The sequence below is a fragment of the Drosophila rhopaloa genome, unplaced genomic scaffold (assembly GCF_018152115.1).
Source record: "Drosophila rhopaloa isolate 14029-0021.01 unplaced genomic scaffold, ASM1815211v1 contig_115, whole genome shotgun sequence".
NCBI classification, from domain to species: Eukaryota; Metazoa; Arthropoda; class Insecta; order Diptera; family Drosophilidae; genus Drosophila; species Drosophila rhopaloa.
In genome coordinates this window covers 13,096,835-13,119,412 of record NW_025334990.1, presented here as the reverse complement: position 1 = coordinate 13,119,412, position 22,578 = coordinate 13,096,835, and the positions used below count along the sequence as shown (strand labels likewise).

At 46.6% G+C, this 22,578-nt stretch overlaps 10 protein-coding genes across 12 annotated transcripts; 6 read left to right on the top strand and 4 right to left on the bottom strand.

Moving 5' to 3' along the window:
- The first annotated feature begins 25 nt into the window (after nucleotides 1-25).
- LOC108040822 (uroporphyrinogen decarboxylase) lies at nucleotides 26-1,525 on the top strand. Its single transcript, XM_017118453.2, has 3 exons — nucleotides 26-198; nucleotides 330-1,073; nucleotides 1,128-1,525. The coding sequence occupies exons 1-3, from the start codon at nucleotides 184-186 to the stop codon at nucleotides 1,437-1,439; spliced, it is 1,071 nt and encodes a 356-aa protein (XP_016973942.1). The 5' UTR covers nucleotides 26-183; the 3' UTR covers nucleotides 1,440-1,525.
- On the bottom strand, nucleotides 1,516-2,211 carry LOC108040823 (transmembrane protein 234 homolog). Of its 2 annotated transcripts, none has more exons than XM_044461964.1 (3): nucleotides 2,050-2,211; nucleotides 1,692-1,997; nucleotides 1,516-1,647 (listed from the first exon to the last, which is right to left on the bottom strand). In XM_044461964.1, the coding sequence occupies exons 1-3, from the start codon at nucleotides 2,063-2,065 to the stop codon at nucleotides 1,517-1,519; spliced, it is 453 nt and encodes a 150-aa protein (XP_044317899.1). In that variant the 5' UTR covers nucleotides 2,066-2,211; the 3' UTR covers nucleotide 1,516. The 2 variants fall into 2 exon arrangements, with proteins under 2 accessions (XP_044317899.1, XP_016973943.1); XM_017118454.2 differs by having other exon boundaries at nucleotides 1,516-1,634; nucleotides 2,050-2,194.
- A 250-nt stretch (nucleotides 2,212-2,461) lies between these two features.
- LOC108040834 (60S ribosomal protein L31) lies at nucleotides 2,462-3,315 on the top strand. The gene is made up of 3 exons (XM_017118465.1): nucleotides 2,462-2,539; nucleotides 2,775-3,034; nucleotides 3,099-3,315. The coding sequence occupies exons 2-3, from the start codon at nucleotides 2,811-2,813 to the stop codon at nucleotides 3,247-3,249; spliced, it is 375 nt and encodes a 124-aa protein (XP_016973954.1). The 5' UTR covers nucleotides 2,462-2,539; nucleotides 2,775-2,810; the 3' UTR covers nucleotides 3,250-3,315.
- On the bottom strand, nucleotides 3,274-16,385 carry LOC108040825. Its single transcript, XM_017118455.2, is given in 14 exon segments — nucleotides 3,274-3,650; nucleotides 3,711-4,119; nucleotides 9,129-9,305; nucleotides 9,364-10,136; nucleotides 10,892-11,079; nucleotides 11,139-11,521; nucleotides 11,589-12,678; nucleotides 12,732-13,460; nucleotides 13,522-13,587; nucleotides 13,642-13,808; nucleotides 13,865-14,039; nucleotides 14,096-14,949; nucleotides 15,989-16,139; nucleotides 16,142-16,385. Coding segments are annotated over 14 exon segments (5,508 nt in total). The 5' UTR covers nucleotides 16,163-16,385; the 3' UTR covers nucleotides 3,274-3,325.
- LOC108040827 (putative N(4)-(beta-N-acetylglucosaminyl)-L-asparaginase GD10667) lies at nucleotides 4,942-6,469 on the top strand. Its single transcript, XM_017118457.2, has 2 exons — nucleotides 4,942-5,267; nucleotides 5,321-6,469. Exons 1-2 carry the CDS (start codon nucleotides 5,158-5,160, stop codon nucleotides 6,417-6,419), a joined length of 1,209 nt encoding a protein of 402 aa, XP_016973946.1. The 5' UTR covers nucleotides 4,942-5,157; the 3' UTR covers nucleotides 6,420-6,469.
- On the top strand, nucleotides 7,170-9,133 carry LOC108040826 (proton channel OtopLc). Its single transcript, XM_017118456.2, has 2 exons — nucleotides 7,170-7,643; nucleotides 7,703-9,133. Exons 1-2 carry the CDS (start codon nucleotides 7,372-7,374, stop codon nucleotides 8,760-8,762), a joined length of 1,332 nt encoding a protein of 443 aa, XP_016973945.1. The 5' UTR covers nucleotides 7,170-7,371; the 3' UTR covers nucleotides 8,763-9,133.
- On the top strand, nucleotides 10,555-15,980 carry LOC108040831 (RWD domain-containing protein 2A). The gene is made up of 2 exons (XM_017118462.2): nucleotides 10,555-10,665; nucleotides 15,058-15,980. Exon 2 carries the CDS (start codon nucleotides 15,060-15,062, stop codon nucleotides 15,924-15,926), a length of 867 nt encoding a protein of 288 aa, XP_016973951.1. The 5' UTR covers nucleotides 10,555-10,665; nucleotides 15,058-15,059; the 3' UTR covers nucleotides 15,927-15,980.
- Nucleotides 10,575-21,888, top strand: LOC108040829. 2 transcript variants are annotated; one of them, XM_044461999.1, is made up of 4 exons: nucleotides 10,575-10,665; nucleotides 20,538-20,849; nucleotides 20,914-21,280; nucleotides 21,345-21,888. In XM_044461999.1, exons 2-4 carry the CDS (start codon nucleotides 20,551-20,553, stop codon nucleotides 21,606-21,608), a joined length of 930 nt encoding a protein of 309 aa, XP_044317934.1. In that variant the 5' UTR covers nucleotides 10,575-10,665; nucleotides 20,538-20,550; the 3' UTR covers nucleotides 21,609-21,888. The 2 variants fall into 2 exon arrangements, with proteins under 2 accessions (XP_044317934.1, XP_016973949.1); XM_017118460.2 differs by lacking the exon at nucleotides 10,575-10,665 and having other exon boundaries at nucleotides 20,432-20,849.
- Nucleotides 16,418-17,858, bottom strand: LOC108040836 (neuropeptide FF receptor 2). Its single transcript, XM_017118466.2, has 3 exons — nucleotides 17,707-17,858; nucleotides 17,022-17,651; nucleotides 16,418-16,965 (listed from the first exon to the last, which is right to left on the bottom strand). Exons 1-3 carry the CDS (start codon nucleotides 17,731-17,733, stop codon nucleotides 16,420-16,422), a joined length of 1,203 nt encoding a protein of 400 aa, XP_016973955.1. The 5' UTR covers nucleotides 17,734-17,858; the 3' UTR covers nucleotides 16,418-16,419.
- On the bottom strand, nucleotides 17,947-19,931 carry LOC108040830 (alpha-tocopherol transfer protein-like). The gene is made up of 3 exons (XM_017118461.2): nucleotides 19,094-19,931; nucleotides 18,663-19,035; nucleotides 17,947-18,283 (listed from the first exon to the last, which is right to left on the bottom strand). The coding sequence occupies exons 1-3, from the start codon at nucleotides 19,390-19,392 to the stop codon at nucleotides 18,029-18,031; spliced, it is 927 nt and encodes a 308-aa protein (XP_016973950.1). The 5' UTR covers nucleotides 19,393-19,931; the 3' UTR covers nucleotides 17,947-18,028.
- Nucleotides 21,889-22,578: the final 690 nt, after the last annotated feature.

Genomic DNA, 22,578 nt, shown 5'->3' with positions numbered 1-22,578 from the left:
ATAGGCCGTGGCGATTATTGCGGTCCTCACACCACCATGTGAAACCGTAAACAAAGTGGGGCAGAACGCACACTCATGCAAGATTGCAGAATTCCTCAACGAATTTCATTAAATTAGACCGGAATTGCCGGTGAATATAACTAAAGGAGTTTCTATCAACCTGTCCGACAGCCAACAGTCAGAATGAAAGACGCCAAGGTGAGTTCCCCGGCAGATTTAAGTAGCGCCCGCAGTTACATCATGTCACAAAATAGTCGGTTGGACTTCGGCTGATGTGCTGGTGGTTCCTGCTGCAAGTTAAAACTGATCTAATCTCCTCGTGCTCGCAGCCCTTCCCCGTGCTCAAGAACGACAACCTGCTGCGGGCCGCCCGTGGCGAGGTGGTTGACCGCGTGCCCGTGTGGGTGATGCGCCAGGCCGGACGCTATTTGCCGGAGTTCCAAGAGCTGCGCAAGCAACACGACTTCTTCACCGTCTGCCGCACCCCGGAGCTAGCGTGCGAAGTGACCATGCAGCCACTGCGCCGTTTCGATCTGGACGCCTCCATCATCTTCTCGGACATCCTGGTCATTCCGCAGGCCCTCGGCATCACCGTAGAGATGCATGCGGGTGTTGGTCCCGTCCTACCGCAGCCCATCGCTGTGCCCGAGGACCTGAAGCGCCTGACTCCGGACGGAGCCCTGTCCCGTCTCAGCTACGTGGGCGACGCCATCACCATGATGCGGCACAAGCTGGAAGGGCGAGTGCCACTCATCGGCTTCACTGGGGCGCCTTGGACGCTCATGGGCTACATGATTGAGGGCGGCGGCAGCAAGACCATGTCCAAGGCCAAGGCATGGCTTAATGACTATCCGGAGGACTCCAAGCTGTTCCTTAACCTTCTGACCGACGCCATTGTGGACTACTTGGAGATGCAGGTGAAGGCTGGCGCCCAAATGCTGCAGGTATTTGAATCATCGGCGGAGCACCTCTCAAAAGAGCAGTTCCTGCAGTGGGGAGCGCCATACTTGAAGAGGATACGCGACGAGTTAGTAGACCGACTCACCAAGAAGGCAATTCCAGTGGTTCCCATTGTAAGTCCAGCTAAAGGTTATTATAATTTTAACTACATTGAAGTCTTCCCGCAGACGCTTTTTGCTAAAGGTGCTGGACACTCTCTGAAGGAACAGAGCGAACTGGGCTACGACGTCATTGGGCTGGACTGGACTGTGGATCCCATCGAGGCACGCAGTGTGGTGGGACCGAACATAACGCTGCAGGGCAATCTGGACCCCCAGGACATGTACCGCGATCCGGATGAGCTGCGCAACCTGACCACCGAGATGGTGCACAAGTTCGGCAAGTCGCGCTACATCGCCAATCTGGGGCACGGCATCACGCCCCAGACCCCGATTACGAGCATGGAGGTGCTGGTGGAAGCGGTGCACAAGGCTTTATAAGCGGCGGCTCCAGCTCTCTTAATTAACTCATTTAATGATGCTTTTATCGAATGCAATAAAGACAATTGGCCTTGGGTTTAGGGTAAGATCATTGGAATGTTATATTTAGTTGCTGTTGCGCCTGTTCTTGCAGGATCTTGTCGTAGATCATTAGAATACTGCCACAGCAGATGAGCAGAGTACCCAGAATGATTTCTGAAAAAAGGGTCTATTAAATGAGTATGAATATTTAAGATATCTAATGGAGCTTACTCTTTCCCGGCAGCTTTTCGCCCAGAGCATAGCCAGTTATTGCTGTGAAAGCGAAACTCAGGGAATTGGCCACTGGCACTGCCACCGTAATGCTGGCACTTTGGAGCGTCCACACGTATAGGGCGCTTCCGCACTGGTTGAGTCCAAAGGGTATCCAATAGCGCCAACGGGAGCCGACTGTGCGAGCTTCCTGGATGAAGTTCCTCCACTTGGAGCCCGTATCTCTGAGCGACTCGATTCCCTGGCTGCCGAGGCGGATGAACGGATTGGTAACGCCCCACAGCAGGCCCACGACAAGAAGTTGCACTAAAAAAAGTTAAAATATAGTAGTCACAAGTGAAAATACGTATTTATTCACCGGCAGTCTCTAGCATTCTTATTTGTTTACATCTGATCAGCTGTTTTCTAATGCACCATAATTAATAATGGATAAATTTAGTAGGGGAACTCCTATAACTAATTAATAACTGGATTCAACTTATTTGAATATTGTTGTCAATATAATTATTGGCCAAAAGATAAGAATCAAATTGGAAAAGCCATTTTCATAGTTTTTAAGGCTACGCGATTTTGTAATTAAAAATCAGTTAACTCTCGCTAGAATTATTTAAAAATAATAAACAAAGTTGTGAAAGTATTACGCTCCGAATTATTTATTAAATGGCCATGCTATTACTTAACGGTTGCGTGAATGGAGCATTTAAAAACAACGAAAAGTGTAACCGTTCCTCGCAAACATCGATAGTCGGTACAGCAATCGATATTACGATGTTATTGTGCCCTAGCACGCTCCAACCACCTCTAGGGCCTCTTCTTCTTTCTTTTTCGTAGCTTTCATTTCCGGACAGGTTCGTAATTTGGCAAATTACAATTTAAATCGAGAAACATCGAAAAATTACACGGAATAAATGCAATGAAACTGTGTGCACAATGTCTAAAGACCAAAAACCCTTCAGAGACCGTGTGAATTTTCGATGTGCGAATTTTCTGTGTCACTTTTTTGGCGGATGAAAAAGTCCCCATATATGTGCATCTTTGTTTATGTTGTGCCAGTTAACTAAAACCCGTATCCAAACCTTGCAGGATATTGAACAGCACCGTTGCGGCCTAAACAGCACAATGACCAAGACCAAGGGAGAGAAAATCAACAAATCGGCGATCAACGAAGTTGTGACCCGCGAGTGCACCATTCACTTGGCGAAGCGTGTCCACAACATCGGCTTCAAGAAGCGCGCGCCCCGCGCCATCAAGGAGATCCGCAAGTTCGCCGAGCGGGAGATGGGCACCACCGATGTGAGGATCGACACCCGTCTGAACAAGCACATCTGGTCCAAGGGTATCAGGTACGTTAGCCATTGGCTCCCTCGAAAGTGCATTCCATCTAATCTCCCGTTCAATCTTTTCCAGGTCCACTCCATTCCGCATCCGCGTGCGTCTGGCACGTCGTCGCAACGACGATGAGGACTCCCCCAACAAACTGTACACCTACGTGACCTATGTGCCAGTGTCTACGTTCAAGAACTTGCAGACCGAGAACGTCGAGTCCAGCGACGACTAAGCAACGTAATTGAAGGCCCACAGATACGGTTAATAAAAAGTAATTTTTATTTAGAAAAAAACAAAACAAAAGTGACTTAAAGTGTGGTAAACTGTGGCTGCACCAAGTAGATGGCCTCCTCCGTGGCCATGGACAGGAGGCGGAGCTTCTGGCTGGGCAGTAGGAACACTTCCAAGGCACGGCCTTCAGGCAGGGCACTGTCGCCGAGGATTTGCTGGAATCCCGCTGCCCCGCGATGCTGGTATATGGTGAGCGGTTGATGTGGCAGAACATTGGACACACACAGCAGCAAATCGTCCGATTCTAGCAGATGCATGAAGAGCATATGTCGCGGCTGATGAGAGTCCTGGAGCCTCAAGACTTGGTCCAGATGGAAGTCGCTAGAGTCTGTGCTGTTGAAGCTGTAAAATAGTTGGCCCAGTTTAGTTTAGCACGATTTAATGCTGTGCTTAAAGATCTACCTGTAAATCCGAATCTCTGCTGCCGGCGATGAAACCAAGAGTGCCACATAACCGCTCTCCATGCCGGCTTCTCGTTGGATCAGCGCTATTTGCTCCACCAGCCCATCCATCAGGCTACTGACCAGGGAGTAATTGCCATTGCTCCATTTCCAAAGCTCCACAGCTCTGGAAGTCTTCAGCAAAATGGGCATGTCCTCTGTATCGGCCACTAAGAGCAACTGTTTTGCATCCCTTCTGGTTACGATTGCCTCCCTGCTGTTGTTCTGCTTGTCGCTGCATTTAATTACTATCTGGTTAGCTTCTTGTAATCCCCGGCACTGAAACCCGAGTAGCGCAAACTCCATTTGCTGTTTGGTGTCTGCATCTTCAGGAAATTGATCCAATATTTGCTTATTGAGCTGTGTCAGTGCTGACGAGTGTAAAAAAAACAAGAGAGAACGCTATAGTCGGGTGCCCCGACCATCAGATACCCGTTACTCAGGTAAAGGGAGTGCGAGGGAGATGGAGATAGAAACTTTGATCACGCATAACTTTTTAACGAATGGTCCGATTTGAAAAATTTCTTCTACATTTCGATAGGTATTGATAAACACAATAAAACTGCATTTTTACTTTTCCGAAATATTTAAATTTTTAAAATCGTATATAAGCGATTGTGGGCGTTAAAGGGGGCGTGGCACCATTTTGAAACAAACTTGCGCTGCGTAGGAACTGCTCAAATCTACATGCAAAATGCCAATCTTCTAGCTTTTATAGTTTCCGAGATCTCAGCGTTCATACGGACAGACAGACAGACAGACAGACAGACGGACAGACGGACATGGCTATATCGACTCGGCTAGTGATCCTGATCAAGAATATATATACTTTATAGGGTCGGAAACGCTTCCTTCTAGCTGTTACATACTTTTGCACGAATACAATATACCCTTTTACTCTACGAGTAACGGGTATAACAAATCAAACTTGAATGTTGTTATGTCGACTAGTGTATACACTTTCTTAACTTGAGATTTGGTTTGGTATAAAAACTATTGAAAGTCATTTTATTTTGGACCGTTTCCTTAAAATTTACGGGCAAACGGAATTTTATGGAGATTGCCTTGAATCAAATATGATCTTTTATTATGAATATGTATTAAGAAGCGTTTAAGCCAAGGATGGAAGAAATCAAAAAAGTGTGCTTACCTTTTCTGAAAATTAACAAATTTCAATTATTTTCTTTAAAATATCATGTTTTCCGAACTAAGCTGGTGTGGACTTTTCAAACCATATTACAAAGTGTGTAGGACTCTTTCACAGGGTATTTCAAAACAACAGATAACAAATCAGCGGAGTGAGGTTAAACTGCAAAGCATTTAAAAGCAGAATTCGTCCAATTGGCTGCAGTATCGGAGTAGATTTCAAACAAACCAACGCCCACTCCTGAAAACCCTAAGTATTTAGCATGAGAACTCAATTGAAAGGGTCCCTTTGGGTCCTTTGTTTGGCTTCGATGGCGTTTTCCAGCCTGGCGGTGACAACTTCGTCCAAACCAACGTTGGCCTCGGCGTTCGGGTAAGCGGCGATGGTTACCAATCCTTTGTCTACTAAGATCCCTCCGTCTGCAGTTCTAAAACCACTTCTCCCGCGGTTTCCGATGCTTTAAAGGCGAATAAGACCAGTCCCGGTCGTTCGACGCCGGGCGAACTACTGCCCATGGTGATCAACACTTGGAACTTTACGGCCGCCAATGTGCTGGCCTGGCGCATCCTCAAGCAGAGCAAGGGCGGTCTCCGGCAGACGCGCAACGCCGTGGTGGAGGGCTGCTCCAAGTGCGAGAAGCTGCAGTGTGATCGGACAGTGGGCTACGGTGGGTCTCCGGACGAGTCGGGCGAGACCACGCTGGACGCCATGGTTATGGACGGCAGCACTCTGGATGTGGGAGCAGTGGCTGGACTGCGGCGCATTAAGGACGCCATCAAGGTGGCCCGACATGTCCTGGAGCACACACAACACACCATGTTGGTGGGCGATGCGGCGTCCGCCTTTGCCAATGCAATGGGATTCGAGTCCGAGTCGCTGGTCACGCCGGAGTCTAAGGATATGTGGCTGCAGTGGACGGCGGAGAACTGCCAGCCGAACTTCTGGTGGAACGTGTATCCAGATCCCAAAGTCTCCTGCGGCCCGTACAAGCCCCGGCCCACCCCGCTGACTCGCTGGAAGGAGGACCGGGCACGCAATGAGTACGAGATCGGGCGCAAAAACCACGACACCATCGGCATGATAGCCATCGACGTGGAGAGCAACATCCACGCTGGCACCTCCACCAACGGGGCCCGCCACAAGATTCCCGGACGGGTTGGGGACTCTCCGATTCCGGGTGCCGGTGCTTATGCGGACAACGAAGTGGGTGCCGCTGTGGCCACCGGAGACGGGGATGTGATGATGCGGTTCCTGCCCGCGCTCCTCGCCGTGGAGGCCATGCGATTGGGAAAACCGCCTGCAGAGGCCGCCGAAGTGGGCCTCCGTAGGATCCTCAAGCATTACAAGGACTTCATGGGCGCTGTCATTGCCGTGGATCGCCTGGGAAACTATGCAGCCGCCTGTTACGGGTTGGAAGAGTTCCCGTTCATAGTCAGTAGTCCAGTAAGTCCGGATAAGCCGACTCGTTTGGAAACGGTCAAGTGCATTGCGGGTCCAGAAAAGGTAAATATTGTGCCGTTGTAAACAGTCAGAAAATGTAAAAGATTTTAATAAAATGAAAATTTGAATTTCAACCACTGTAATTAAGTGTTGGATAACGTCTGTTTTTGTAGCGGTTGCGAAAAATACCGATATTGGAGAAACCCAATCTGGTCACCCCAAAATAACGCATTTTCAAAGAGTGGTAATCAAATAACATTAGATAGAAAATAGTTGTAGTTTTCAAATTAGGTACAAAAATCAAAAATTAGGCACATAAAATACCAGTATACATTGGTGTAAAAATATTTTGATAATGAAACAATAATAGGTCAAAAATGTACGAAAAACACAATAAAAGTACAGCTAAGAACTTTAAATTAGCAAATAATTATCAGTAAATTAAATAAACAGTTGTTAAATTTAAATTGTATTGTTTTTTAATTTCTTTGTACAGCGGCAGACTTGTCTTGCCAACTACCTTTAATATCTTTTAAAGGCTCTTTCCCACAAATACGATATTTGAATTATAACTGCTTGTCAACAAACCCAGCTGATTGACAGTGCGACCGTAGCACGCATAATTCTGATGAACTCAAAATTTGGGACACACTGTGAAGATTAAAGTTTTTACGCTAGCGTACTCGTTTGTCGATCTGAGTACTAGGCTTACGGAACCAGAACCTTCTTTGCAGTAGTAGCGTATTCTGGCGGTCAAGGAGGTTACTTTTCATCCCACCTAGTACTGTACCAAACGGCGGCATTTTCGGTATTTGCGTGTGGCACGGTCACATTTTCCGCCAAATTACCGACGCCAAATACAGAAGAGGAAAAGAGAAGCGAAAGGTGCAAAGCAGAGAGTAAAAAGCCAAGCGAAAAAAAAGGCGGCTGCAAACAAACCAAGCTAGTTTAATTTTTCCTGGCTCTCGGTGTAAACAAAACAGCCTCCAAAATTATTAAGAACGCGCAACCAGCGGGCCGCAAGTCGCTGACTAAGATGGCAATTCAACTGGACAAGATTCTGCAGGACATCGCCAAGGAGAAGGTGCTGCATCCAAACAATGGCGGCTCCAGCAAGCAGGAGCAGGAAGAGGCGTGGGCAAGGATCGGACGCCTCAACAAGCTGTCCGTGCACGAGTCGCGCTCCATCTTCATCGTGCTGCAAAAGAAGTATGAGCAGGAGAAGCTCAAAGGGAACTCGGCGTGGAAGCTGTTTGGCCTGATGCACCAGATCCACCAGGAGCCAAAGGTCACAGTCAAAGAGGAAGAGTGAGTGGTAGCACTAACGTCCATATCTACAGAATAACCAACTTTCTAATCCCCTGCAGAGATCAGGGGCCCATGGACGAGGTAGAGGAGTACGAGATGCTGGAGGTGCAGGAGCCGGAGGAGGACGAGGACGCCAACCAGTTCGGACAGCCGGCCAACTCCACCGGATCGGCCTCCTCCGATGGCGAGAGCCCCACAAAGTCGCACAGCACCGGCTCGCCGGACAAGGATGAGCGGGTGTACTCCAAGCCCAACGTGGACACCCCCCGCCCGGCCTTCGAGGAGAAGAAGCTGCTCAACACGCTGGCCAACAACACAACGCGCTCCACGACGAACAGCTCGCTGTCCGCCGCTGCAGCAGTGCTCCAAAAGAAGGGAATTACTGTTAAGAAGACGCCCTCTGCAGCAGGAGCTGCGCCAAAATCCACGTCCGGTCAGCAGGCACCATCTAGTGGCTTGAGATCCGGCTCTTCGCGCACCACCATCCAACTGCCAGATTCCCTGAAGCGCAAACTCTCCGAGGAGTACACTTCCTCCTCTACACACAAAAAACAGTCTAAGACAACGAGCCCCAAACAGACAGCTCCGCCTGCAACCGCCACTCCACCGATGGTCAGCGTTCCAGATAACCTGCCGGCCGCCACTGTGGTGCACACAACCACTGCCCAGCTGATGCAGGTAAAGAAGGAGCGGGAGGACAACCAGACACCGCCGCCGGGCATCAACATCATAACCATTCCGGCGTCGCAACAGCTCAACGGCGGCGGCGTTGGGGGACCCACATCATCGACGGCCGCCACCATTGCTTCCACCTCAGTGGCCTCCACAAACGGCTTCTCGCCGCACATCGAGGAGCTGGACTTCAAGAACGACATAATCTTTGACTCGAAGATCAACGCCGGCTCCTCTAACACACCCGAGATTATCAACCTTGGCAACTTCGACAATTCGCTGCCGCCGACCTTCTTCAAGAATCTTTGCAACTCGTCGCGGCACGAGTCGCTCGGGCTGTACGTGGCCAATGTGATGAACCGACTCTCTTCGCGTGCCTCCGCCAAGCTGGAGCTGGGCATATTGCGCGCCATTCTCGATGTACAGAGCGACGAATTGGAGCAGTAGCCAGACTGATACTCGCAGTTTAAATGATTACTCAGCTTACATATTAGACAAACTCGAAGATAGTTATGTAGACCTGCCTAGACCCTTTCACCTGGTTACTGTATTATTTTCTTTGAGTTTAAACGTCTGCGTTGCGGTGATGCACATCGTATTAACATACTGTTCAACTCGTTATGGTTGAACATAACGATTTGGGAAACAATTTTTGGGCGACTCTGTGCATGTCATGACGCTGAAGATTAAATGTAATTGTAAGTTTGAAATTTTAGCCACGGTTATGGCGAATTCGCATGTCCCTAGCTTAAGGTCCAATGTGTCACTTGATTTAAAAATACGTTCATATGCAAATAAAGCTACATAACTTACTTGAATTAAGCGTGAATAGCTGTTTATCCGGGTGCCAAATGTAAATGACTGTTTCGTTGGATTCCTGCTCCCAAATAGTCAGTACATCATCGTTAGCCAAGGAGATAATCTTCATGCGTGAGGCCTTATGAGGCAGCTTCTGAAGCAGGACAAAGTTCTCAAGCACTTTTGGTGGCTCTGGTGGGTTAGTGTACAATATATAAGCCAAAACTGATTAATAATTTTATTTACTTACTGCCCAATCTGTTTTTTACAGCATCTATATTTTTCTGAAGCTGATCCCAGTTCTCAATGGCATTCCTGTTGACGCCCCGTTTTCTTTTGTAATCATTATCAAGGAGGACATTTCCATTGCCCACTTCGTAGTGACCCACGGTAAGTGGTTGGGTGAAGATCAATTGGCTCTCAACGTGAAGGTTTTGGCGGTTTTGTGCCTTGTTAACCAGCAGCTCGTTTATCGGCAGGCCATTGACAGAGTCCACCCAGAGATTCTCCACATTGGTGCTTAAGATTCGCTGCTGCTCGGGCAGACTGTTGGCCACGAGCAGAGACCCCTGTACATCCTGATCTTTGTCGCGTAAAAGAAGAGTATCCGGCTGCCAGAGGATGCCATTAACTGGCCCCTTAACGCTGAGATCATTGAAGAGATTTACGTTATCCAGGAGGGTAGTGCCAGCAATGCTATGATTTCCGTAGAGATAGGCTGCTTCATTGATCCACTTGGACATTGGAACCTCCGCCACTTGACTTTCGGGTGTAATAGTCAGTCGATTTATAGTGGCGCTCTTAACGATTTTCAATGCCTCAATAGTTAGTGAAGGATTGCTACTGTCATTATTTTGGGGAATTCTGACTACATCATCAGCTAGGTTTAACTGATTTATTAAGACATTATTTAAATTCCCCGAAACTGAGGCTTCCGGCAGCTCCCATTTTCCACTAATGGTGTGCACTCCGGCTGTTTTTAGAGTGTGGGCAACAAAATCATCAAAATCCAGTGAGAAGTTGCTTAAAAGAATTGAAAGTAAAATTTTAGATCAAGTAATGAGTTAAATTTATTATATCCCGAATTTGTAAGCTAAAATTGGTAATAATTGGCTGATAAGGTAAAAAGTTATATAATATAAAGAGTGTTCTATTTCTTAAAATTGTTTATATGAAATGGCTAATGCCCTCATAAATAAAGTAAACTTAAATAATTAATGTTGTATTTTTAGGACCGACAAAGCCGTTATAATTACCAACGTTTTAAAATATTAAAATATTTAAATTCAAATTGATAGTAAAATGAAAAAAAAAAATGAAATAATCAAATAATAAATGATTTATTTTTAACGATTTTAAAAACTGGTAAAAGCTTAGATTACCGTTATTATACTATCGATATATCGACAAAAGTGCCATCTTTTGTACCCAGGCGTTTGGGATTCAATCGAAGGCGTTTTTGTTGTTTCAAACCACAATCCTCTGCTGTGCCGAAACTGCCCGACCGTAAAAAGTGCATTTAACCAAACCCAATCAGCGACCAATTAACAAGGTAATTAGGCACACCTGCAGTGTTTATTACTCCCGCCCGCCTTCGTGCGAATTGCAAACGTGTACAGAAATTTCACCTGCCAAACTGAATGCACAGCTTACTTGTGCGGGTGCAGTGCCTCCAAAACTGTTAGCGCGTAAACAATTGCGAAAGTGAAACGTGATATGTGCCATTACCCCTGTCCATTTACCCTTTGCCCCGCGATCACTTAATGCGATCCACTCACCTGGCTGTGCCCTCCATTTCCATTAATGTTTCACCATTGCCACGTCGTAGTTCCACGTAGTTGGCCATCGGAGGCTGTGCGAACGTGACGTCATGCTGGAAGCCCAGGGGAGTTTTCATTTGATTGCTGCGCGTCCGGCTAAAATAATTGTGTTTGATGTGGTCCACTTGGTGCCCATTAATGGGTCCCTAAGAGGAAAAGAGATTCCTTATTGTTTACGTATGTTATGGTCATGTCTGAATCTCACTTCGAACTCCAGCAGGCCTTCAAATTGTGCAGAATCCAGTTTTAATCCTCGTAACTCAATCTGCTCGTTGTCCAGCCACACCTGGTCTAGCAGCTGGCTCACAGCCTGACCATTCAACATGTGGTATGAGGGTGGCCCTTCAAACTTCACGTTTTCCGCCACAAAGGTGTCCACGTTATGCCCACTTAAATACTTTTCCAATGCCTCTAGAGGATATCCATTCAGGCTGGTAAGGTTGCAAAAGTCTGCTGCCTCCAAGTTACCTTCTATGCTAACTGGAGCAGTGAGGTAACCTCCACCTGTTTGGTAAATCACATCCTCCGGCACGCGTAGGCCATTTAATTGACCCAACTGAAGCTCCGATTGCAACACAATGGGATTCTCTGAGAGGTAAATTTCAATAAAAACATTTTTCGCCTTCTAATTCAAGTGAATTTTTATAAAGCTCACCAAATCGCACTGCTTGCAGGTGCTCCGATGAATTAAGTCTGTAGCTACGAGTCACCAGATCCTCCAGTGTGTGGTTGTTTAGTTGTCCACTTAGCCATATGCCTTGGTCGCTGTCCAACGATGCCAGCTCCTGGGGAGCCGTGAAATTCTGGTCTCCTTCGGACTCGAGCCAACAACGACCAAATTGATGGGCTGGAATTCCATTCAAGGAGTTCGTAAAGCTAAGTGAACTAATGTTCACATGGTGCTCGAAGCTGAAGTCACCCACATATTTGATGTTGCCCGCCAGTTGCTGCAACTGCTGCTCCAATTGGCCCACTTTCACCTGGTTTATGTTGCCACTGAGCCACAGGTTCTGAGCATTGATGGTGCCATTAAAGTCGGGCTGCAGATGCCAGCTGTCCAAGGATTTGCTACCATGTGCGTAGATGGAGGACAGTGGTTGGCCAAAGAGGAGGCCATTTAAGTTCAGATCTTCCACACTTATCTCATCAACATCCAAGTGGTCGACAAATAGCGTTCCATTCGATTTCTGATCCTTGCCAACTTGAAGGTATTCCTCCAATCCCCGGCCATTCAATAATATCTGGGATGCATTGACTTCGTCTACTTCTAAAGCTTGCAATTGAATTGGAGTCGAAATAGTTTGATTTCCACTCTTGGTGAGCAGCATTTCCGGAAGACTCTCCGTATCAATGCCATTTAGCCACTTGACCTCACCGAAGCCATCAATTATCTCTATATTCTTGGGAAATACCTTATTTCCCTGCACCAACTGTACTTCACTCACATTCAGTCTAACCAGATTTTGCAAATCTTGGGTGTTGAGGAAGCTTAAATCCGTATCATTGGCAATAAGTGGTTCAAGAAAGTTTAGATTCACATTCTCTAGAGGTTGATCCAGTCGCAGGCCTCGTGTTAACTTGTCTGCTGCAGATCGTTGAGTGGGCTCATCCACTAAATCTCTCATTTGCAACAACCGTCCAATGGTGACATCGCCGTCTATAACAAAATCCCCCTGGAGTGTCAGCGATTTGTGGGTTACCTTTGCCGGCGACATGGCTCTCAGTTGAGCGCCCGTCATTTGACCCTAAGAGGATATCAGATTGATGTTAAAGTATAAGATATTTGTGAATAACCCACCGCAATGGTAATTGGTTCCAGGACGCGAACATTCTCGAATCGCTTGGCACCCTCAATGACCTGGGTATGATTCGCCTGCTTGAGCACTACATCAAAGTGCTGACGATCAACGTGGATGTGATTAAGCCTCTGATTTATAATCAGCTCATTCACCTGGATAGGCTGCGCGAACTGGACATCCTGCTGGACAATGAAATCGCCACCATCCACAGGGATGAGCTGCCCCAGGTGGCGATCATTAATCTCTTCACTGTTGACCGTCACAGATTCGGATTGCAGATGCTTCAAATCGACGGGTGCCTTGATAAACTGCACATTTGTGCCGTTGCGTTTAAGCGTCTGATTTATAAGGTCTAACCATTTGATTCCATTGAGCTTGCCCTCCACTGTTAGATTTGTCACCTTCAGCTCCTCCAGAAGTGGTATTTGATGTTTTCTTGCCGGTTCGGTGAACTCCTTGCTGACATAAACTTTACTGGCAGTCACGGACTCGTAAACGGGGTTCTTTGTATCAACGCTATTGATACGATCTGCTTGGACGGTTCCGAGCACCACCAGAGTGTCCACCGTAACCTCCTCAAAGTCGTAGTCCTCATTCGGATTGTCAGCGGATCTGGGAAGTCTGGAGCTGGCTGAGATTGCTTTGTGTTCCAGGATATCTAAAGCCTGTTTGGTTAGTTTTAAAGCCTTCCAATAATTTGGTGTAAGCTTCATGTGCTTATCCTCAAACTTTATAGGAATGAAGATATATATGGTTATTCAAATAATTATATTTTTTGCTGCAACTTACCGATTTGGCTTTCACTTGTTTAATAACTGACCATTGCAGTTTTTCTTCACGTTTCTTTAGCTTTTCCTATAAACACATTCATTGTTTAAATCACGAAATTTTGTAATTTGGGCTACTCACATCCAGTCTTTGCAATAGTTGCTCTATATTCACCTGCTCCAATCGCTTTCTTTGCTCCCGAGCCCAGTCAATTATTTGCTGGCGAAGAATATTAGCATGTTGATCCTGTTTGTAGAGCGGCTGGAAAATATTCGTCTCATTGGCTGCCATGTTCTCATTGGCAATCACTAAAAAATAATGTAGTCTTAGCTTTAGAGATATCAAAAATAGAAAGATTCCCTACCCAAATAGCTCTGATCGCCCTCCTCATAACTTCTCATTCTGACCACTCCACGACTTAAGGCTCCATCGGTGAACTGTACCTTGGATTCCTCGAATCTCCAGTCGTTGAGGTTGTAGATCTTAACATCCTGCTTGTTACAGGCCACCAGCAAAAGAAATTTCTCAGAAACGGAGTGCTGTAAGATTGGGGATTATTACAATGTCATGAATAGGTACTGAAAACCCAAATTACCTGAACCGGGAGAACCCGTTCCACTGCATAGAAACTCAACCGCTGATAGGGCACAAACTGGCCCTTTTCGAAGACATAGATAACAGTGTCTGCCTCGCCCACTTCGGCACCGGATCCGCCAATAGTGTTGCCCAGGATGAGGAAGTGCCTGCGGCTAACCTCGTTCACGGGAAGACTGAAATACTTCACGTCCACGGCTCCATTGCTGCGCAGTCGCTGGAAAAGCGTGAATCTCTGCGACTTGACATCCCACCTGAAGATTTCCGAGCGTGTGGCGGTGCGTCCTTCTGCATCCGCATAGTTGGCCACGGCCACGTAGTCGGTGTAGTCAATGCCGAAGGCCTCTAGTCGGCGAGCATTGCTGCAGGGAATTGTTCCTAGTCGCTGGAAACTCCTGCCCATCCACTTGAAGTAGGGACACTTTGCTCCCGAATCGAATGCCTGCAGAAGGGTCAGCTCCTGACTGCTGATCCGCAGGTACATTCCCCGCAGTTGTGTTCCCGAAAAATACTGCACAGTCCGTATTCCCGTTTCCGGGGAGATCTCATAGATGGGTGATCCTTCACGAGCCTGGCTGACGGGTTCCGATAGATTGTAGCTCACAGCTACGTAGCCACGTCCAGCGTAGGCCAGGCAATCCAGAGCCACTGCTTTGTGTGCGGCCATCTGCACTAGCAGTTGATAATCCTGTTCAGCAGGACGCCATGCATAAACTGCAAAGTGTCGCACTCCATCCGCATTTTTATGCAGAGCTGTAGCATACTTCACCCTGGGCAGTTGGAGGATGCAAATGTCCAGGGGAAAGGGCACCGGCACGGAGGACACACGCGTTAGGCCATCGAAACTAAAGCTAGCTGGAAAGGGAAAAAACAACTTTCTTAAAAAATTAAATAATTGTTAAGATTCTCCGATCGTAAGCCGCCTTCGACTAAACCAAACAATTCTCTCTAACTCTCCGTCAGCCATGGCCGAGGAGGAGCTGCGAACCTACCGCCGCTGCATTAGCCAGCAGCTGGAGGAGCTGGAGATGCTGAGCTCCATCTATTGCGCACCCGGAGAGCTGCAGATGCTCGATGCCGGCGTCGTGGCCGATTTCAATGAGTTTATCGAGGAGCATAAAGGCAAACTCGCTGCCAGTCTCCTTTCGCATCTGGAGTATGTGGTGAAGTTAAGTCTGCCCGCCAAGCAAAGCGTGGAAGTTCGAGTGGAGCTGCCTCATCTGTATCCGATTCTGGAGCAGGCACGAGTCAGTGTGCACACTCCACTACTGGGGAAATGCAAAGAGCAGCGTCTTAAGATCGACATGGAGCAGTACCAGTCCGAAAGGCGGGAGGAGGACGCCGAGCCGTACATTTTCCAGCTGCTAAGCTGGCTGCAGGAGTACATTGAGTATTTGTTAAAACGACCGGCTTCCGAGTTTGTTGAGCAGCCCGCAGAGCCACAAGATCCGCCCCAGCCCGCGGCTTCCCATCTCGAGCGAATGTGGATCTACTCCCACCACATCAAATCCACCGCCAAGCGGCAAGAGCTAATTCGCCAGGCCCGTCAGTTGCAACTCACTGGCTTCAGCAGACCCGGAAAACCCGGCATCATTTGCGTGGAAGGTGAATCGGGGAATGTCCAAGAGTTCTGGCGCACTATAAAGGCCCTTCGATGGCAAAAGATAAGCCTGGTGCGAACGGAACCACGGCAGCGCAAGCGGGGATTCGAGGACTTTAGCGAGCAACTCTTCAACGCTGAGGAGGGAGTGATGAACATGGGCCAGTTCATTCGGTTCCTCGAAGCCCATGGCTTCGGTTACATGAAGTCTGAATTGTTTGGTTTAGACTGAACGGCATGGCGCTCCAAAATTTTAATTGTAAATAAAGTTTGTTATATGAGTTAATTTCAAACCTTGGTCGAAAAACTGAGGCACATCCGCCGCCCGTTTATAGAGAATTGATTCCTGTTCGGAACTGAGGAAATGTGTTGGATAGGTTTCCTGGAAGCTAACTTCAAAACTGCGCCCCTCGGCAAACGCACCCGCAAATATTATTATAAACAAAACGTAACACATATTTGATACATATATTTATCTCTTTGTAAACGATACAAAACGAAACACTCAAACTGTACCACGTGCACTGATCGGTAACTAATTTTTAGTATCAAGTGGAGATTATAAAAACGGTACTTAAAGCTCGGTTTAGGAGATATCGTCAGCTGTTTAAATCCCCTTTATGTATGTTGATGGGTATATCAGAATGGACAGGTTGTTATGTGCATATATATTTTGAGAGCCGAAGTGAAACCTTATAACATAATTGTTTCCGTTTAAATTTCCTTTAAATAAATCCATTTGCCTCAATTTCTGACACTAGTAAGTCAGCGGGTTCATCTCGAATTGTTTCAGTTGACTCGGCTGTCGGTTTCTCTGATGATAGATCCTTGCTCATATCCTCCTCCACTTTCTCCGGCTCTTGTGGAGCCTCTGCTTTTCTTTTGCCCTTCTTCATAAAATTGCAATAGCAGCAATGATTCGATGTTTTGGATACCTTCTTCATTTTCGCTGCCTCCCGACATCGACGAACCCATGAAATTTGATTGTAGGCTCGCCTAAAGTTCTCATTGTTGAATCCATAGATGAGCGGATTGACGGCGGCGTTTAAGAACATCAAATACTGTGAGATGTACCAGAAGGTTTGCATTCCACTGCTGACGGAGACATCCTCGTCGAAGTATTTTTCTCGCAGAACCACTAGGATTGTAAAGGGCAGCCGGAGAACTGCAAAAACCACGACAACAATGAATAGGGTTTTGGCCACGCTGCGTTTATAGCTGACCGTAAGCGGATTCTCGCGACTTAGAACTCGTTTTTCATACCGATCAAGCTGGATAGTAAGGTAGTTTGTTAAGGAAAAATCCTAGATAAAATCACTTTGCTTACCTTATAAAATATGGCTATGTAGCAAATAAGCATGATGCCAAGTGGCAGCCACACCAAAATAGTGATAAGCACATACCAGTATTTAGGCAGGACTACGGTGTTCTCCTTGCAGTAACGCTCTGTAAAGTTTTTCCAAACCCGCACCCTGTAAACTCGATATAGAGCCAAAGGGGAGGCCAACAGGATGCCCAGGACCCAGGTGCAGACCACCACGATTTGGGCTCCCCTAACAGTGAGACGTGTTTCCATTGGCAGCACGATGGCCGTAAGACGATCGTAGCTGACCACCGACAGATTGAGCACGGCTGTGATGAGGAACACCACCACCAGGAAGCCCTCCAGCTTGCAGCCCACACAGCCCAACTGGTAGTTCTGATAGAAATCGTTCACCATGAACATGGCCGGGCATATGGCCAAAGTCAGCAGATCCGCTACAGCCATGTTGGCAATGATCAGGTTGGTGGGCGACCTCAACGACCGATTGGTGGCTATCAGATAAACCATGGTGATGTTCCCATATAAACCGAATGCAATTAGCGGCAGGAAAGTGCCGATCTTCAAGGTTATTTCCCCATTCGATTTGTGCAGCCAGATGCGCTCCGCTGGGAAATCCCACTTGCCGAAGTCGAACTAAAGGATACAGATTTATAGAGGATATAACTGCAGAGTCCTTACTCCTACGAACTTCATCGCTGCTGGAGTACGCGGCCATTCCGTTGGCTTCCTACTTCGATGACTTCCCCAGAGGAACTGCCTTCGCGAACAGCAAATTAACATGACCATTAACTGATCCCACATAATTCCAAGAGCTGATTGACAAATCCATTAACAAGTGTCACAGATAGTGCTCGCTAAAAGCTAATGACTCTGCGATTTGACCATCTGTTGCGCCTCTCTCGGCGATTCTCATAAATTCAAAAAGGACTTTTAGATGATTGCATTTTGTGTGCATTTAATTTAGACTGTTCTCCCTTCTCGTTAAACTACTAATTTGAACATTTCGGACTTTAATCAATGTCGAGTTTGCGGAAGGAGCCTTCGACGCCGAAAATAGAGTCGGCACTAACACGCTTTCCAGGACGTAGATGCTCATCAACTCCATACTGGGAATCCTCTGCGAAATAACTCTTGTAGGACAGCAATTGCTTTTCAGCCTCCGCCTGGATATCGGCTATACGTCCATTGCTTCCGCCATATTCCTCCGGCAGATATTCGCGGGGTATGACCTTGTTCAATTGCTCCAAATTCTTATACACGTGAAACTGCAAAAAAAAAATTACTCATCAGTTATGCAAATAGTAGACGTTCTTGTTGATAAATTCCCTGCATGTGTGTGTATATATTTTTGTCTAGGCCACAGCCTAACGTTTCAATGATAAGATTCCATGTGCGTGGTCAACTGACCTTAGGCAATGTCTTTCCACCTGCTGCACTTGACAGTGTGCGAGCATTGCTCGAATATTAATTGCTTTAATTTGTGAAATATTAATTAATAGTTCAAGGGTGAGAGAGTCGCAGAGCCACTCAACGCTTATCAGCTGCCTGTCAGACTCGCTGATAATCCCCGTGAAGTGTCCGATAAGCGACGAAAATAAATTAGCAGAAGTGCCTCTGATTATTCAGCTATTCTCAGCCACTCACCCGTTGCTGGAGCTTGCTGGGCATAAGGCTTTTGGCCAGATTCAATAGGGCCACCCCCTCCTTGGGACAGTTGATCAGGTGGACTCCCTTCAAGCGAGTGGGTTGAGCCTTCTCCGCGAATATACCCATCTTCTTGATGAGCGTAAAATCCAGTTGGGCAAAAAAACTAAGGCTCAGTTTGGCCATGTCGATGATCTCAATGTAGCCACTAATGTTGCTGTTGTCATCCTCACGGATGGCCTGTTCGGATAACATTGTTTGGTAGCGGAACAGGTCCAGCAATTTAAACTTCTTGGGATCGAATTTATCGTAGTTTGTGAGCTGCAGGCGAGGGCCGCCATCTCCCCAGGGTTTGGGCAACCGGACATAGGTTCTGCAAGGGATTTTAGTTTATCCAATATCCTCGATTCGCACGAATGAACTCCACTCACCCCGTTCGACACAATTCTAAGTTCTTCTCGTCCACAATTCGGCTACCAAAGAGCTCCGGCATTAGCGTCTTGATGGTGTAAAAGTGATCCAGCTTAGACTTGGTCTTTTCCAGGCTGAATTTACAGCCTCGCAGGAAGCCAACCAGGAACTGGTCATCCTGTCGTGCTTTCAGATACGGCTGCTTGGCCACCCAATCCCGCAGAGCCTCCAGATCGGCGGGGACCCGGTCCTCCACTTCGTTCAGCTCCGTCTCGGCAATGCGACGGAGTTCGTCACTCAGGGGACGCAGATCGGCCATTTCTGGGAAGTCGCTTGCTTCGTGGCAGCTGGATGGCTACTAAACGCTTGCCCTAATCACTCGGCAGACGAAATCCCAGGCCGAAACGTAACCGTTAAAAGCTAAACTACTGCCTTTATGGCCAGTCACTCCACTGATTGTGAACTTGGCCACTCCCGCTGCTCTCTTAACCATTCGCTTCATCCAATTGCGAATCCAACCCGATCCAATTGCGAATCCAACCCGATCCGGTGTAGGTCGGCGGTCGAAGTCTCTCGCCGGGAGATAAGATTACGGATCGACTGCATCAGTGGGGAATATGTGCAGCTGACGGGGGAGAGCTGTTTAGGCAGAGTCTGACTATAGAACCACGCCACAGTTCAAATGAGTGTGTGCAGGCCATATCTTATCGCCGAATCGGAAAGGCACAGTTGGCTGGAATTACCCAATGTTTTATAAAACTTAATGCCAATTTAAGTGAAGGGGTTGCTATTTTTGAATAGATTTCTTAATATACATTTTTTAGTATTAATTATAAAGAAGTCCAGGATCCTAACCCTAATTGTTCTATGAGCAATCACTTCAAAGAATAATACAGCTTGTCCTTCCACTTTCCAAATTTTCTTAATCCGTCTGAGATTATTGTCCCTCTTAATACAAATCAAAATTATATTTATAAATTTTGATTAATGTTTTTTATTTAATAGCTTGCGTACTAAGCCACTAATAATATTATTTCATGGTCTATTTCAACGTATAAAGATCTAAGAAAATCTTAAACAAATAATTAAAGTTTGATCATGTTTAAATTTAGTTGGTAATACCTTTTAAGCCAAACCAATACAATTAGTTATCATATCTATAAAACATGGCTATTTGTGTTTGCAGTATCGGTCAGTGATATAGCGTAATCTGGCGCTACAAATGGTTTGTCACTGTGAGTTTGCCCCATGTCGGATTGTTTTTTGGAGTGCTTTCGCACCAGTGTGCTCCGCTATCGAGAGTTTTCCCGATCCGAACCGAATAGGAACCTAGTCCAGGTAGGCGGGCACCGACATTTCGATTAGTCGTGTTCGCACCTGGCCACAGCACACACACCTCTTAGCATACTCCCGACCTTTGGCATCGTATCTCAAAATTTAAGGCAAGTTTTGATCGTTTTGCAGATCCCCTGTGACCATGGCCAAGATACGATCGCTGGTGCCGGAGCTGGCCGAGGTGGCTCGATTGCAGCTGGGCGAACAGTCCTCAGAGACAGTGGCAAAGATCGAGGCCCTGCGGACCTGGATCGTCGAGCAGAGTTACCTGGAGGCGCGAACCGACGATCAGTTCCTGGTGGCCTTCCTGCGATTCTGTCACTGGGACGTGGAGGTGGCCAAAAAGCGGGTGGTCTTCTACTACACCTACAAGTCCAAAGAACGCGAGCTGCTCAAAAGTCGCCTGGTGGACGATAAGCTGTTGGAACTGGCTCGTTCAGGGTGAGTTTGGGGGTTCCCCCTTCTATTTCTAAAAGTCCAGACTGTAACTGACTCTTTGTTGTAGAATCTTTGCCACCTTGCCCAACCCCATTGGCCCTGGTGGCCCCCGCATCCACTTCACACGCATGGGTCACATCGAACCTTCCAAGCACAGTGTCATCGACATTTTCCGCTTCCACGCCTTCCGCGCCGAAATCGAGCTCAACACAGACGACAACTGGAACGTGTCCGGCGTAGTGGAGATCATGGACTTCACCAAGATCCCCTATTCCCTGGTGCTGCAGTTCGATCCGGGCATGTTCAAGCGGATGAACGCATTTCTAGAGCATGGTATTCCAGCGAATTTAGTGGCCACCCACATCGTAAATGCCTCCAGGGAGACACAGTTTGTGCTGGGTCTAATCCGGAATGTGATGAAGCAAAAAGAGCTGGTAAGTTTAAAAGCGGAGCATCTTGAATTATAAGCACTGATTCCTTTGCTTTGCCTTTCTACAGCTACACATCCACTCCAACCTCGAGTCCCTGCAAAAGGCAATTGGCAAGGAGTATCTGCCCGTAGAAATGGGCGGCGACAATGGCACCCTTGCGGATGCGATGTCGCGCTACGAGACCCAGTTGACCGGCTTCTCAACGTACTTCAAGGATGACGAGCGATATGGCGTGGATGAGAAACTGCGGGCGGCCAGCGAGAAGGAGCAGGCTCCATTGGTGGCCGGCGTCCCCAACGACGGGACCTTCCGAAAGTTGAACTTCGATTGAGGCGTTGACCAGGCAGTTAGTTGTATATTCTAATGCACATCCTATATGTACGCCCCCCCAAAAACACAGCCCAATACCTACATATATATACACTGGAATGTATAGATACTACAGCGCTATAGCGATCTTTGGTCATAGCAGAACCTGATATTTTATAATGGCAGCCAGAAAAAAAGAGAAACATCGAAACTAAAAGCAAATTGAACAATATGATTAACAAGTGCACACTAAAATGAAATAAGAAGAAAATGGAACGCCATTAAATGGCACAAAAACCTCACATTATTGTCGATTTTAATTTATTGTTGTCCTTATCAACGCACATACTTAAACACATTCTAACGTCCGGTCGCGAAGGGTATAAAGAATATATATACAGTATATACCCAAACGATTCATCCTACCATGATCCCATAATGCATTTTCATGATGAAATCTTAAACGTCTTCTACTTGTGTGCTAAGTTGTTGTTGGCTTTTATTTTATCGCATACTTTTATACATACGGTACATGAATATATATATATTTTCGATATTTTTTTCCGTTGGTTAAGTGTCGTTTCTACTAATTTTTGATACTAGTTTACACATATACATGCATCTATATTTATGGATAATACATACAAAGTTAAATGACTACAGTTAAAAATGACAATGTATTGTAGACCCCATGTTGAGTGCGTTAATAAATTAAAGCGAATTTGTTTAAATGTCAGTACAACTAAAATTTGAAGAAAAAGATCTATTACTTGGCGGTTTCATTTATAAATTTATGGGGTTATAAGCTTTATCAGGTCTAGATAAACGCGATGTCTGGCTGACGTATCGATATTTGAACTAAAATTTTGAAGATACTCTTTGAGGTATGTCAAAAGCAAGGTTATTCAATTTGATTTATTATATGTAACTATAGCTAACATTTTGTTCCTGCCTTATTTTGAATTCGCATTTTTACCCGCCCATTTCAAAAC